Source organism: Peromyscus eremicus, chromosome 5 (assembly GCF_949786415.1).
Source record: "Peromyscus eremicus chromosome 5, PerEre_H2_v1, whole genome shotgun sequence".
Classification (NCBI taxonomy): Eukaryota; Metazoa; Chordata; class Mammalia; order Rodentia; family Cricetidae; genus Peromyscus; species Peromyscus eremicus.
Genome location: NC_081420.1, coordinates 102,615,512 through 102,632,110, shown reverse-complemented (window position 1 = coordinate 102,632,110; position 16,599 = coordinate 102,615,512). Strand labels below are relative to the sequence as shown.

General features: G+C 42.0%; 1 protein-coding gene across 4 annotated transcripts in view; it reads left to right on the top strand.

Moving 5' to 3' along the window:
• The window catches only part of Ctcf (CCCTC-binding factor), a 49,677-nt gene extending 34,486 nt beyond the window's left edge, over positions 1 to 15,191 (top strand). Inside the window, exons 6-12 of one of the 4 annotated variants that reach the window (XM_059264132.1) lie at positions 2,782 to 2,902; positions 3,852 to 4,001; positions 7,257 to 7,417; positions 8,316 to 8,498; positions 9,130 to 9,265; positions 11,974 to 12,150; positions 13,705 to 15,191. In XM_059264132.1, the coding sequence (XP_059120115.1) occupies positions 2,782 to 2,902; positions 3,852 to 4,001; positions 7,257 to 7,417; positions 8,316 to 8,498; positions 9,130 to 9,265; positions 11,974 to 12,150; positions 13,705 to 13,883 (1,107 nt within the window). In that variant the 3' untranslated portion in view covers positions 13,884 to 15,191. Of the gene's footprint in view, positions 1 to 2,781; positions 2,903 to 3,851; positions 4,002 to 7,256; positions 7,418 to 8,315; positions 8,499 to 9,129; positions 9,266 to 11,973; positions 12,151 to 13,698 lie in introns of all 4 variants that reach the window. The other 3 variants (XM_059264133.1, XM_059264130.1, XM_059264131.1) reach the window with 3 other exon arrangements.
• The last annotated feature ends 1,408 nt before the right edge of the window (positions 15,192 to 16,599 follow it).

The window sequence follows — 16,599 nt, the reverse complement described above, 5'->3', positions numbered from 1 at the left end:
TTTAGCTAATTGGGGCTAGAGAGATGGCTCAGAGGTTAAGAGCACTGGCTGCTCTTCCGGAGGTCCTGAGTTCAATTCCCAGCAACCACACGGTGGCTCACAACCATCTGTAATGAGATCTGGTGCCCTCTTCTGGTGTGCAGGCAGAACACTGTATACATAATAAATAAATAAATCTTTTCTTTCTTTTTTTTAAGAATTAGAGCTTGAAGAAAAAATAAGTATATTATAAATAGGAAGACAAAATTATCATTCTTTTCTTTTTCTTTTTTAATAATTTGAGACAGGGTCTAACTACTTATGTAGACCAGGCTGGCCTGGAACTCAAGAGAAATCTGCCTGCCCCTGCCTCCTGAGTGTTGGGATTAAAGACCTGTTCTCCACACCCAGCTGTTTGGTTTTTTGTTTTTCTTTCCTATTTATTTATTGAGGTGGGGAGGCATTCCTGCCATTTCTGTGAAATGTGAGGGTCAAAGGAGAACTTCCAGGAATCAGTTTTTCCTTCAATCATGTGGCTCTTGAGGGTCAAACTAGGTCATCAGCAATTGCATTTGCCCACTGAATCATCTTGCCAATCCCCCAAAATACCATTTCCTACAGATTTTTTTTTAAAACCTTAGGGAATATCAGTGGTATTAACTGAAGACTTTAGAATAGGAAGAATTCAGTGAAGAGAGACCAGATATAAAAGAAGTATACAGAAATCAAAAATTTTTTTGTATGAACCAATGGTTGAACCCAGAGCCTTAAGCAAGAGACTAGTGAGCTATCTCCATTCTCCACACATCTTATACTAGTGTACAAGTTGTGTATCCCTTATCAGTGATCCTTGACACTAACGGTGCCTTAAGAGTTCTTCCAGGTTTTGTTTTTTGTGGTTATGGGTTTGGGGGGTTAAGATTTATTTTTTAACTCTGTATGTGTGTAATGATTGGGTAAACAGGAGTACAGGTGCCTGCTTGGGCCAGAAGAAGTTTGGATCCCTAGTAGCTAGAGTTGCAGGGGTTGGTTGTGAGTTACTATGAACCGAGAGTGGGTCCTTGGAAGAGTGGTACACACTCTTAACCACTGAGCCATCTCTATAGCCCCCTTTGTTTTGGATTTTAGAGTATTTGCATAATATATTAACATCTTGGCAAAGGGACTGAAGTCTAAGCATAAGCCTGTGCACATAAACTGAAGGTAATTTTATGTAGTTACTTATGGTGTACCTATGTTTTTTACTGAGACCATCACATGAGATCAGTATTAAATTTGCTATTTTACTGGTGTCAGTTCTTAATTTGGGGGCTTAGTGTAGATGTAGCTCAGTGGTAGAGTATCAGGCCCTCTGTTCCATCCCAGCACTGTTAAAAGAGAAGGGAGTGATAATAGTTTTAGACCTCCGAGTATTTTTCTTTCTTATTTTCAATTGGGAATAGACAACGTATACTAAGAGTAAAGGAACTGTGAAACCTTGAGATGCTTCTAATTCTGATAGTAGTGAAATGACTTAAGTAACAGTAAAAACCGTTTCTGGGATATCTTTAGACAGAAAAGGTTACAAATTTTTCCAAAGGGCATGAATAAATGAAGATTACAATTTGATCCAAAAATTTACCAGCAGAATAAATGTGAATGACAAGTTAAGAAAAATTTGAAATGTAATGAGGGATGGGTGCTGTTGAATATGAGAGTATGTAGTAATCAGGTAGGTGTGGGAGTGGGTGTGCAAAAGTGAATGGTTGAGCATCACCTAGCCTGTAGGGAGCCCTGGGTATGGATGGCAATGAGAGAGGAAGAAGGAGATTGAGCAGTGCTGCTGAGACAGTCACTTGACCACTGAGCAAATAGGAGAATTTAATGTGTAACTCATGGGTGTGGGAGAGGTTTTCTCTTAAAATCAGAAAACTTTTTTTCCAGAAGATTCAGACAGACAATTATGAATGCTTGAAGTACTTCTTAGAGTCAAATTTGAAACTCACAGTTTGGGATAGAGTATTTACCAAGAGACAGAAAGCATGGCCAGTGGCAAGGAAGAGAAGTGAGAGGCTCTTAGATCTCAGCCTGTCTAGGAAATACTAATGAGAGGAAAGAGGGTGGGGGAATTAAAACATGAACTTGGAGTTGAGTTTTGTAGGAAATTAATATAAAAATAGGCATGAATTACTTACTAAAGTTTTGTGAAAAGTTTCAAAGATAGAAATGAAAGGAAGGGGCTAAAGAGATGATGGCTCAGCGGTTAAGAGCACTGACTGCTCTTCCAGAGGACCCAGGTTCAGTTCCTAGAACCCACACGGCAGCTCACAACTGTCTGTAACTCCAGTTCCAGGGGACCCAACACCCTCACGCAGACATACACGCAGGCAAAACAGTAATTCACATATAATAAAAATAAATAAATACAAGAAAGAAATGAAAGGAAGGGCTGGAGATGTGGAAATGTTGCCTAATACAAGTCCCCGGGTTCATTCTTCAGGACTGCCACCACCACCACCACAGGGTAAAACAATTAGTAAGTAAAGACTGTAGTACACCATTGTGTACCTTATCACCCAATTCAATTATGAGTGAAGACAATTTGTCTGATCTGTGTCTTACCCGTTTATCTACCTCTAGTTGGAGTAAAATATTGCTGAGATGTACAGCAAAGGCTACAATGAAGAAACATTTATCTTTTAGACTTTTTTTTTTTTCTCTGACTTTAGTGCCCCAAAACTAAGTTTTTGTGCCTAAACCATAGAGTTCATATTACAGTCCATGTTAACAAGTATAAGAAGTTCGGTTGCTTTCGTGTTGCAGGTCAGCAAATTAAAACGACACATTCGCTCTCATACTGGAGAGCGGCCGTTCCAGTGCAGTTTGTGCAGTTATGCCAGCAGGGACACATACAAGCTGAAAAGGCATATGAGAACCCATTCAGGTAGGACTTCTCCCCTCCTGGTACAATGAGCTGTTCTTCACTGAATCCCGTAAACTGCCACATGCACCCAGGGCTTACCTGAATGGAAGGAAGACTGTTAAGAAAAGCTCTGGTGCTGGGTGGTAGTGGCAGAGGCAGGTGGATCTCTGTGAGTTCCAGGACAGCCAAGATTCTTACACAGAAAAACTCTGTCTCAAAAATACCAAAAAGAAAAGAAAAGCTCTGGTATATCCTGAATTGATGGTTCTGAAAATACACTAGAGAGCAGTTTTAATCAGTTTGAGTCTTTTTGTAACATGAAAATGGTTCTTTTAAGGGAGACATCGAATGAAATTAAAATCTAGTATTTATTTTTAAACAAAGAAGCTGATGTGGTGGCACGCACATTTAATCCCAAAAAAGGCAGGCAGATTTCTGAGTTTGGGGCCAGCTTGGTCTACATGGCAAATTCCAGACTAGCCAGGGCTACATAATGAGTCCTTGTTTCAAAAAGCAAAATAAGTCTGGATAGATTATCTAACCTAACTGACTCTTCCTGAGTACTATCATTTTGTAAAACGAAAATCTTGTGCTAAGGATGATAGCAAAAGCCTATAATCTTCACACTCGGGGCTGAGATAAGAGGGTCTCTAGTGCCAGACCATCCTAGGCTTCAAGACAAGACCCAGCTTCAAAAAATTTATAGTTCTAGTCCCCTAAGATAAGCTTTGCTATAAGAACTATGATCCTAAAATGGAAGGCTTTATAGAAAGCTGAGCAGAGCAAAGGTATAGGGTCTGTTTTCTAATTCTGAAGCTAGGCATTAGCCGAACAGTTACACTAAGCCTTACCTTCTGAAGTAGGACCTTAGATTCTGTGTGGCCTAATTATGTATCTGCCACTCAGCTACTCACCAACTAAGCCATAGTATTTATTCATTTAATTTGTTCATTCTGTATTTCCTTTTAAGGGGAAAAACCTTATGAATGTTATATTTGTCATGCTCGGTTTACCCAGAGTGGTACCATGAAGATGCACATTTTGCAGAAGCACACAGAAAATGTGGCCAAATTTCATTGTCCCCACTGTGACACTGTCATAGCCCGAAAAAGTGATTTGGGTAAGTAGATTTACTAGAGGCAAATAAAGAATTCATGAAAATAAAAGGATAAAAATTTCACCTTCAGTTCATACTTTTGTATATGTGAATGGCTTACCACTTAGTGAAAGCCATTGCTTAGCTGAATGCACTGCCCCCTCCCCAATATGTTCTCTTTATTGGAGCCAAACTACAAGATAATATATTCTGAATATGGATTATACATAAGTTAAATGGAAACTGTAGTGGGAAACAGACCTGTAATAGTAGCTTTCATTCTCTAAATGTTCAGAAAGTAACATATGTTTCAAATTAAGGTCAGCTTCCTTCAGGTTTTTCAAGAGTATTTGTATATTCTCTCAATAATTGGAGTATTTTATTGGTTTGGTGGTAACTATTCTTGTGCATAGGTAAGCCAGAATTACATAGAGGGAGAATTCATCTGTAGGAATTTTAATGTAACCCATGCTTGCACATAGGATCATCTAGAAGAAATATAGAAGCCAGGAGTAGTTAAGTGCCAGCATTTGGGAAGTTGGAGCAGAAGAATCAGGAATTCAAGGCCATCCTGGGTTACATGAGACCCTGTCTTAGAGACAGACAGAAGACAAGAGATGACTTTAGTGACATACCCCTGGTGTCCCAGTTACTCTTAAGTCTGAAGCAGGAGAATCCTTTGATTCTAGGAGTTTAAGCCTACTCTTAGCCAAATTAGTAGAACCCTGCTTTAATAAATGAAAAAGAATTATAAATACCGCTCTGTCTGCTCTCTCAGCCCAAAGTACACTGCTTTGTGAACATACGTGTAATTTATTCCTTTACTTATTTATACTTTTTTTTTTCAAGTGTTGAACATCAAAGTCAGGGCCTCAAGCAAGCACTCTGCCACTAAGCTATACTCTTAGAAATATTTTCTACATTTGCTTACATTTTTGTGGTTTAGATTTTCCTGTTTACATTTGATCTGTTTACACTATGAAGTAAGCAAGATATCTCTTACTCTGGCATTCGTACAGTGGTGATCCTAAAGCTCATAGATATACACCAGAGGTCCTTGAGTCCTCTCAGGTGGTTTGTTGTTTGGATCTTTAGGGGTTGTTGTTTTGTTGGTGATAGTGAGACTTGAATCAGGTGATCTCATGAGAGTAAAGAGTAATAGAGCAGGACCCCTGATGTCCTACTCCAGGCTTTGTGAGCCCAAAGATGAGTGTATAAAGTATGTGGTATTTCTCTCCCCTACTGCTATGCTGAGGATTAAACCCAGTCCACAGAAGTGGCCCTCTGTTTTGGGTTTTTTGTTTGTTTTTTAAAGGGAGACTGAGTAATATTTTGATAGACAATGACTTTGAATACCATATATTCATAATCTTAATCTAGTCTGTCATACTTCTGAACAATCTAACTAGTTATTCTTTTAGAACTGCTCTCGTTCATCCTTAGTAAATTCATTCATTTGTGCCACAGATCTTTTGCCTCCTACCATGCTACAGTAGAGCTGGACAAGTCTTTTCTTTAATTTCCAATTCCTAATCTTCCCTTCTTTTTAAGATAAAAGGCAACAGGGTGAAATTTCCTGTTATAAAACTAGTTGTAACCTCATTGTATCTACATTCACCTTCACCTTCCCTCTCTGCCCTTAGGAGTTGGTATGGCTCTATCTGTGCCTTGTCCCTTCACCCTCAACCCCACTTCCTGTTCGCTTAAGTATTTTCATTATTATGTTCACCTTTGCACTCATACCCTTCATTTTTCTTTTCGACTTGGTGTATTCATTTCTCTTCTATCCTCAAAAAAATTATTTTGAATAAGGCCTGATGGTATACATCAGACATCTTAGTTGCTCAAGAAGCTGAGGCAAGAGGATAACAATTTCAAGGCCTACTTGGGCCTCTGTGAGTTCAAGGCCAGTGTGGGCAATGTAGTGAGACCCTGTCTCAAGTTTTTTTAAGAAGGCGGCTGGTGATAAAACTCAGTGGTAAAGTGTTTTCTTGGTATGTGTGGTGCCCTGACTTTAGTCTTCAATACCACAGAAACATTTTAAAAGTAAAAAAATGTGTTTTTCCAACTGTATCCCCAACACACACACACACACACACACACACACACACACACACACACTCTCTCTCTCTCTCTCTCTCTCTCTCTCTCTCTCTCTCTCTCTCTCTCTCTCCCTCTCCCCCTCTTCTCTCTTTCTCCCTCCCCCTCCTCTTTCTCTCTCTCTCTCCACCATCTCACATTGCTGGGGGTTAAATCCAGGACATCTTGTGTGATAGGTAAGCTGTTTTTTACTGATTTATCCTAACCCTAGGTCTAACTCATTTCCCCCTGGCCAGCCCTAATGAACAGTTATGTCCTTTCTAGTTTTTCCTGACCTGACTTTAGTATCCCTTTCATGTGCATTCTATACCTTCGCTCCAGTAAAGTGGCTTGCTAAGATCAATGACCCACAAATGGACTGTAGTAAACATTCTACTCATTTCAGTTGGTTTCCTTACAGCATGCCCCGCCCCCCCAAACAAATAGTACACCACACTCTTCTTCTTAAAGCACTTTCTTCCCTTGGCCTCCCATCCTGTCTTGTCCCCACCCCACCCCCACCCCCGCAGTTAAATCTAAAACTTTAGTTAAATCTAAAACTCTTAGATTTAAAACCTATCCCAGGCTGGGCATGGTAACGAAGTCCTTTAATCCCAGCACTCAGGATATGGGTAGACCATGATATCTCTTTGAGTTCCAGGGCAGCCTGGCCTATATAGGAGGACAGCTAGGAGACCCTGTCTATTTAAAAAAAAAAAAAAAAAAAAAAAAAGGCCTGACCATACTAGTTCTTACTCTTGCCCTTTGGTCTTAGTGACCTCATCAGTTCCCTTGGTTCCACTCCAGTTCTTGTACCAAACCATCCTTTCCTGTCCCCATCCCCATTGCAGTGTCACTGACACATAGCTTGGTTTGGACCCCCTTTCCACCATTCCTCATCTCTCTAAGGGGCTGTGCCATTGGTGTCATCGCCAGCATCCACTTTTCTCTTCTTTGCTTTACCCTATGGATGTCACTTCCTGGCTTCCTTGTGCACTGCGGTCACTGGGGAAGGCTGAGGGGTGACAACACTAGGGACAGGACCAGGGTCTCACACCTGCTCTGCAAGTGTTTCAGTTCTGATCTCATGTTCTTAGGCTGTGGATTATAAGTATTTCTTAGGTAAATAAAATATATTATTAACTCGTTGAAATATTTATGTTTTTACAAGTTCAACTTGGCTTTATATTTTGTTTGCAGGTGTCCACTTGCGAAAGCAGCATTCCTATATTGAGCAGGGCAAAAAATGTCGCTACTGTGATGCTGTATTTCATGAGCGCTATGCTCTCATCCAGCATCAAAAATCCCACAAAAATGAGAAGCGCTTCAAGTGTGACCAGTGTGATTATGCTTGTAGACAGGTAGGTGTTGTCTTAGTTAGAAAGCCATTGATACTCTGTCCATGTGTGGTATTGTCAGAGGGCTTTTACATACCGAGTAATATAGCTTTGGGGTGGGGAGTGTTTTGTTTTTTGGGTTTGATTTTGTTTTGTTTTTTGTTGTTTGGTTTTGGTTTTTCAAGACAGGGTTTCTCTGTGTCCTGGAACTTGCTTGTAGACCAAGCCGGCCTCTTAATTTACAGAGATCTACCTGCCTCTGCCTCCCAAGCACTGGGATTAAAGCCCTGCCTGGTACCTACTTCTAAGAATATTTCAGTATAAGGAATACTACCCAAATCAAAGATGCTATTCTTTGTCAGTTAGTGGAATCTGGGTCTCCATTTAATGCACTTTCTATCACAATTGATATCTTAGGCACACCATCAGCTTCTTTTTTGAAGAGGGGGTATGTGGCTCATTTGCTAATAATATCCCCAATATTGTAAAAAGTTTTAAAATTTTTATACAGGTGCTTTTTTCCTGGTGTGGTGACATATGTCTGTAATCTCAGCACTTGGGAGAGTCAGGAACCAAAGTCATTCTTGACTATATAGTGAATTTGAGTCCAGCCTGGACTACATGAGACCATGTCTGGGAAAAAACAAAAAACAAAACAAAACCCATGGGTATTGTGTCTAAGACTTGCGAAGGGAAAGAAATCTGGCTCTGGAATGACTCTGCAAGGGAAGTTAGAAAAGCAGCCCAGCAGGGGTGGTGAGGTTAGGGGAGCACTTCTGCATCCCTCTGAATATACTGTCACCATTATGACAGATGGTGTTAACTCCTTGAAGATGAAAGGCCTATGGTGTGCGTGCATAGCAGCTGGGGTAGTTGTCCTGTGACCCTCTGAGGCCTTTCTGACAAGTAGTTCTGTTTGCAGGAGAGGCACATGATCATGCATAAGCGCACTCACACAGGGGAGAAGCCTTATGCCTGCAGCCACTGCGACAAGACCTTCCGCCAGAAACAGCTCCTTGACATGCACTTCAAGCGCTATCATGACCCCAACTTTGTCCCTGCGGCCTTTGTCTGTTCCAAGTGTGGGAAAACATTCACACGCCGGGTAAGGATCAGTTTTCCCATTATAGTTCTTAATATCACATGCTTGATCTGCCATTGCAGAATGTGGTTTCTGTCACTGGAGTAGTAAATGTAGAGATGCTTTGCTATTTGGAAAGAGTTATCCATCCCTCTCCCAAGGTCTTCTGTCCATGAGGAGAGCCTTCTATTGATAGGGACTGCAGTATCTTTGAGTAGGCTGATGATTTAAAGGCATTTCCTTGTTTAGATTGAAATCTGCATTTCATCCTATCTCTAGCTAACTTGAGTCTCTTCTGTTCTCTGTTTTTTAGCAAGAAAGCACTAGCCAGCTATCCTGAAACCCCCTGACTATGACTACAGGCACTAAGCACCCCTCCCAGGGTTGGGGGTGCAGAGGGCAACCTTGTCTTCTGACAAGTGCTTCCTTCACTCCATTCCTGTCTTTCCCCCGTCTCTGACTGCTCAAGATGCTGTCCATATCCCTGAATGGGGTTGGAAGGAATATGTTCAGTATAGTTAGCAGAACTTTGGGACTTTATGGATTCCTTAAAGGTTTTTTTTTTTTTTTTTTTAATTTGATTAAAATAAAGAAAATTTCCAGTCTGAACTTAGCTCTTTTAGTAGTGTGAAACAAGGTTTGTTTCCTTTGCCAGAATACAATGGCAAGACATGCTGATAACTGTGCTGGTCCAGACGGTGTAGAAGGGGAAAATGGAGGAGAGACAAAGAAGAGCAAACGAGGAAGAAAAAGAAAGATGCGTTCTAAAAAGGAAGACTCCTCGGATAGTGGTAAGTGGATCATTTGTTGATTTGGTTAGAGGTGACAAATTTGGAAGCCCAGTTTCCAGAAAATGCGTAGGATATAGAGGCAAGAAGATTACTCTTATAATAGTGATCTTTCTAAAGCCAGGCGTGGTGGTACACTCCTGGAGGTGGAAGCAGCAGAAAGATCAGAGCAGGGGTTTGCTGCCAGCCTCACTACATAGCAAGTTTAAGGCTAGTCCTGGCATCAAGGAATATCAGATGGCCCCCAGAAGTTACAAGTGTTGACAGTAATCGTGAGCTTAGCTAGCGCTGTCGTTTGCTGCAGAACTCCCTGCTGTCACAGACCGTTCCAGGCCTTTCCTTTCCTTCCTGCTACTGCTGTGTTCCTCTTCTGACTCCGAAGAAGGTATTGCCGGCCCTTAACAGATCTAATAGATTTCTGAAGTCAGTCCTTCCCTTAGTCTTGCATTCCTCGTTTCATTCAGGGACCTTACAGGTAGTGTCTCTTTTCTTTCTCCCTGAATGTTGGAATCAGTCTGGACTCCATCTGCTGCTAGCAAAGGCCATACAGTCTTACCTACCCCCACTAAGTTCTGTCTGTCTGTCAGCCATCTGCAGAGATTGACCAGCAAATTCTGTTACTCTCAAGGATTTTCCAAAATATCTCAAAGCCAAAAAGCTTTTTTTTTTTTTGGAAGGGAGGGGGGTTCGAGACAGGGTTTCTCAGTGTGTGTAGCTCTAGCTGTCCTGGAACTCACTCTGTAGACCAGGCTGGCCCCAAACCTCACAGAGATTCACCTGCCTCTGCCTCCAGAGTGCTGGGCTTGAAGGAGTGCACCACCACCAGTGCCTCCTGGTGTCAAAAAGCCTTTTTTACATTGTGCGGAGGCTCGTGTTAGTGTCTGCAGGAGCTCAGGTCTGACCCAGGGTACTCCTGCCTGTTTCCCCAGTGCACACACCACCACTCCAGGCTCTATTTATTAGTGTTTAATCTTTCATATTGTGGGAAATAAGGTATGTGACATGAATTCAGATGCCAGTTGAAGCCAGAATTATTAAATCCTCTGGAATTGGAGTTACTGGTAGTTGAGAGCCACCTGAGGTGGGTGCTGGGAATTGAACTCTGCAGAAGCAGGAAGTGCCCTTAAACCACTGGGCCAGCCACCAACCCCCCCTTATTTCTTTTTTAATGTAATGTGGGTAGTGACAGTCAAACTCTCAGGTCCTCGTGCTTGCATGCCAAACACTTGACTAGCTGAGCTGTCTCCCTAGCTCCAGATACACCTCTTAACTGAAACAGTGAAGCCTAACAAAAGGGACTTTTATATTGTAATGAACAATCTAAGTAAAGGCTGTATTTATTATAAACTATAGTCCATAGTGGCCTCAAACTCCTGCCTCAGCCTCTCAGGTACTGAATTGCATAAATATACTACCATATGCAACTGTCTCATTCTTTAATCTTCAAACACTGATAAATGGTTTGGGATACTATAGATACTACTCAAGGAAATGGAGGGTAGGTGTATGTCAAGTCAGTACACCAAATAAGAGATTTGAGACTTCAAAGCCTTGTTATCTGACTCCTTATCTGTATTCTCTCTAGTAATTTACCTCCTTTACATTTAATAGTTTCAAAGGCTGGAGATGTAGCTCAGTTGGCAGTACTTGCAGAACATGCACAGAGCCCTGAGTTCAATCCCCAGCACTACATAAAGTAGGTGTCATGGCTCACACCTATAATTTTAGGAGTTAGGGGCAAGAGGATCAGGGAAAAAGGACCTTGTGTGCACCTGCAGTTTTGTGTTTCCTTCTCGTGCAGGTGAGTGTGTGCTCACATGTACTCCACAGTCACCTCGGTCCAGTCAGGTCAGCATCTCCATCTCTGCTGCTTGAGCTTGAGCCCGGTCCTGCTTTACTCTTGTATAATAAGAGGAGTCTTTGGTTTATTTGCTTAAGCACTGTTTTGTAGTTCGTTATATAACTGATAAGGTGAAGATGTCTCTATGGTTTGAAGGGGAGTGGTTTTTTAATGGTTTTTTGAAATAGGGCTTCTTTGTGTGGTTCTGGCTGTCCTGGAACTTGCTCTGTAGAGATCTGCCTTCCTCTGCCTCTCAAGTGCTAAGATTAAAATAAAAGCAAGTGCCATCACCACCTGGCATAAACTCAGTATTCTTATACTAAAGTTAAAAGGGAAAAGTAATGGGCATCCTATGTGAAATGTGAGAGTAGTATATAAGTTGAACACTTCTGCACAGGAACAGTTTACCTTATCATTACAGATAGCAAAAACTTTGGTAAAAGCCTGTTTTAAAGGATTTTTTCCCCTCTACATAGCCATAGCTGGCCTTGAACTCAGAGTCTGCCTGCCTCTGCCTCCCAAGTGCTGGACAAAGGTGTGCACCACCATGCCTAGCCTAAGACCTTTTCTGGGATTAAAGGCATGCGCCACTACCGCCCAATAATTTTGTTTTGTTTTTCGAGACAGGGTTTCTCTGTGTAGCTTTGTGCCTTTCCTGGAACTCTCTCTGTAGACCAGGCTGGCCTCGGAACTCACAGAGATCTGCCTGCCTCTGCCTCCCGAGTGCTGGGATTAAAGGCATGCTCTACCACTGCCCGGCTAAGACCTTTTCTTAGTAAAGAAAATGTAGAATGGTGCTTTCCAAACATTTAATTGTTGGCTGTCTCTTTCCACTCTGCTTGACCCATCACCTGTGCTCTGATTTCTTGAGAAGAAAATGCTGAGCCTGATCTGGATGACAATGAGGAGGAGGAGGAGCCTGCTGTAGAAATTGAACCTGAGCCAGAGCCTCAGCCTCAGCCTCAGCCTCAGGCCCCAGCCCCACCACCTGCCAAGAAGAGAAGAGGACGACCTCCTGGAAGAACCAACCAGCCCAAACAGAACCAGCGTAAGTTGCCTGCCTTGGCTCAGTAGGCATCTTCTCCCTCATTTGAGGAAGCCAGATGGGTCTGTGTTCTTGTAAAGATGGGAATGAAGTCATGAAAACAAGTTAAGGTCACATTGGCAAACAGACTCTCAGGAAGTTTTCTCTAAAAGCCTGTTAGATTCCAGGAGAAAAAGTCCAGAGAAGGGTGCTAATATCCTAAAGTGGGGTGCACTATTGATGTGGGAGGGCTTGTAAAACAACCAGTCACCATCGCCTGCAGAGTTGATGCAGTTATGGATAGAAGAGAGCCAGATTTCAAGGCATGAGGGATAAAACAAGGAGTGGACTAAGAGTGCCCATCTAGTGTTGTTTTTCTCTTTTGGGGGTCCCGCCACCCAGCTCCCAAATAAATCACCCACGGAGGCTTATTCTTACTTACAAATGTCCAACCTTAGCTTGGCTTGTTTCTTGCCAGCTTTTCTTAATTTATCCTGTCTTGTTTTGCCTCTGGGCTTTTCCAATACTTCTGTAAATCTTATTCCGTGACCTGCTATGTAGCTGGGTGCCTGGCCCCTGGAGTCCTCTTCCTTCTCTGGCTCCTTCTCCCTTCTTCTCTTCCCAGATTTCTCCTTCTGTATATACTCTGCTTGCCAGCCCCGCCTATCCTTTCTCTTGCCTCATTATTGGCCATTCATTTCTTTATTAGACCACCAGGTTTTCTAGACAGGCACAGTAACACAGCTTCACAGAGTAAAACAAATGCAACATAAACAAAAGTAACACACCTTAAAATAATATTTTTCAACAATCTAGAGAGATTCTGCCCTATAAAGCTGTGAGTGGTATTATCACCCACAATCCCAACACTTGAGGGAATGGAGCTGGCCTGGGCTACATGGGGAGGAGGGAAAGGGAAAAAGAAAAATGGAAGGTGTAAGGGCTGGTCCAGAGGTATGTTTCCTTTCAGGCACCCTGCAGGGTGGCAACAGGTGCTTACTCTCTACTCACATGTGTCTCTAGATCTCCTTAAAACAGCTTTCCTCTCTGTAAATTCAGTTTAATCTATTAAATGTTCTCCCTGAACCCCATGTTTAGATGTCCATCACAGAAAAGGAAGTTAACTTTAGCTCTCGAACCAGGCCCCTCATTTCATCCACACACATTCAATCAGGAACCCTACAGAATCAGAAATGTCAGCTATATCATACACTGACGTATTCCTACTCATGTGCTGTGTGGGGTTGGACTTTCTTCCCCCGTCTCACATTAGTATAAATCCTAAATTCATAAAGTAAGGGAAACTAAACATTTTAAAAGTGCAATTTGGAGTGCCTATTGAAGATGAATGTATTTGGTACTTTGACAGTTTGTAGCCTATTGGGCTTTTATGTATGACTGAATATTAGCAAAAACATGGCTTTTTTTTTTTTTTTTTTTTTATTGATTTCTGCATCACTGCTAAGGCTTTCTATGTTGCTGCCATCCCACTCACTTGTCAGCATCTGAAATGATCCCTATACTCTGGGGCTTTAATGTACCATTTGTTTTGTTCCTGTTCTTCTTTGCCAGCAACAGCCATCATTCAGGTTGAAGACCAGAATACAGGTGCAATTGAGAACATTATAGTTGAAGTCAAAAAAGAGCCAGATGCTGAGCCTGTGGAAGGGGAAGAAGAGGAGGCTCAGGCAGCCACCACAGATGCCCCCAATGGAGACCTCACACCCGAGATGATCCTCAGCATGATGGACCGGTGATGACGGGGCCTTGCTCGTCACCAGGACTATTAGGGCTGTGTTTAAACGGCCCACAATCTTAATTTTTCTCTTTCTTTCTTTTGGCTTTGGGAACGGCATAATTTTACACCATTTTACCAAACATACTGAGAACGAAAACTTCAAGGATGATGTTAGAAAAATGTGATTTCCTAGAACTTGTTGTTTGATGTTAGCAAATCATGGAATGTACTAAGTCTGAGGGTTTACTGTAAGTGCTGAGGACAGTGTTGATGCCTAACTAGTTTTCTTAGATGGAAACAGAGACATTGAGCCCTCTCTCTTGATTTAGTAAACCACTCCAGAATGGCCACGGGTTTCCCAGAGTACTATGGTCTTCCCAAGAGAGTTTTTAATTGTAAATGCAGACTTGGGAAAGACTTAGACTTTTAACCTGGTTTTTGCTTTTGCTTTTCCCTGACTCCCTTTGCTCGGAGTCAGTTGCACACCAGTAGGATGGCATGCTACGATCAGTTTCTGTCCTGAATGCTTTGCCTCTTTCTTGGCAAAGTTTCTGGTATGGTCAAGCTTGTAAATAACCTTTTTTACATTTTAATCTTTTCCATTAATTAAGAGGTTGAAAAGATGTGCAGTGTGAGAAAACCCAGCATTTTAATTACTTGCAAATTAAGGTACCACGGACTTGGTGGTGTGTAGATGTGGAATCGGATCACAATCATGTAGCAGAAGGGCACCGGGCCTGCTGCCTGCTAGTGATGGACACCCATGTGGAAAATCATCATTTCCAGGTCATGGAACCAGCATTTGAACCTTGAACAAATAACTCTCATTTATGATTTCCCATCAACATTTTCTTTGCTCTGTTTGTTGCTGAATGTTATATTTTTTAAATCTCTGTTAAAGCCAGAAGAGTTGATTATGAATGGGTCACAGCAGCCCTGGCAAGCTGGGCCAGAAAATTTCACTAGGTCAGTAATTTAAACTTTGGATCTGGAAAAAAAAAAAATTATTAATAATAATGTGAAGCAAACCAACTTAAAAAGTGATTCTTGCACATGAATTGTCACATGTTGATATGTGTTTTTTAAAGAGCCTCAGTCTGACTGATTTCAAACACTTTTTTTCTTCTGTGTATTGCTTTTAAGAGAGCCATCAGTTAGCTATCAGACTCTAGGTTGATGCATTTTTGTACTTAGCTGTACTGTGTGATATTTTTCATTATTTTAGGACGCCAACATGAGACCTGTAATAAAATATGTAATGGGGTTGAAAGCTGGGGAGGAGGATCTACTGCTGTACAGCTAATAAATCATAACGGATTAACAGGCACTCTGCAGCCTCCATCATGATTCCTGTTTGCTGGAGTCCCTCAGGGGCCTGTGCACAGCTTCATCTCTGCAACAGACTGAGATAGATGGTCCTGGCAGATGACAGCTTATGGAATGCAACCTGCTTCAAGTTGTAGTGCCCCAAGTGTGTGGGAGTAGAGAAGTGCGTGGTACACAGCCTCCTGCTTCCGTGATTGTTGTTGGGGTTTTTACTCTCTTTGGGGGGGGGGGGACCTGCCACCCAACTACCAAATAAATTCACACACGGAGGCTTGTTATTACTTATGAATGCTCAGCCTTAGGTTGGCTTAGTTTCTAGCCAACTTTCCTTATCTTAAATTATTCTGTATACCTTTTGCCTCTGGGCTTTTCCTGCTCTCAGAAGTAAATCTTATTTTGTGAGCCGGGCGGTGGTGGCGCACGCCTTTAATCCCAGCACTCGGGAGGCAGAGCCAGGCGGATCTCTGTGAGTTCGAGGCCAGCCTGGGCTACCAAGTGAGTCCCAGGAAAGGCGCAAAGCTACACAGAGAAACCCTGTCTCGAAAAACCAAAAAAAAAAGGGAAAAAAAATCTTATTTTGTGGCTAGCTGGTTGTGTAGCTGGATGGCTGGCCTCTGATGTCCTCTTCTCTGGCTCCTAGCTCTCTTTTCACTCCTCCACCTTTTTCCTTCCTCTGTATAGTCTCTCTGCCTGCCAGCCCTGCCTATCCTTTCTCCTGCCTTGCTATTGGCCAGTTCTTTATCAGACCATCAGGTGTTCTACACAGGCACAGTAACACAGCTTCACAGAGTTAAACAAATGCAACGTAAGCAAAAGTAACACACCTTAAAATAATATTCTACATTTCCCCCTTTTTGTCTAAAAAATGAAAGGGTTTTAACAAACATAGTAAGACTATATACAATAACAATTATCAAGTAAGGATTACATTCACAATATTCTGTCCATTTGTACTTAGCATATTTAGAGAAAATAATGCATTCTCTGTCCTGTCTTAGTGAATCGAAAGTTTTACACCTAACTTTTCTATCATAACTAAGAGAAACTGCAACTATAACTAGTCTTCAACTTCATCAAAGACCCAGAAGGATGTAATATCTAACAACAGACATTTGGCTTCCTGGATAGTCACCCAGAGTTCCTCTGCAACATTGGGGCATTCATCTTCAGCCTACAGGCCTAGAATATCTGGCAGACTTCTATAAAGCAGGATTTTGAGGGACTGTGGCAAAGTTTAGCAGTCACTTTTCTGTGTGTCCTGCAGAATTTCTGGCAGACTCTCCTGTGAAGCAGGACTTTTGAAGGACTGTCCTGCTTTGTTTTGGCAAAATTCAACAGTAACTTTTTTTCTGGGTCCTCCATGTCCAGTTTGCACAGCATTGTCAGCAATTGAAGGCAAGAACAGTTTC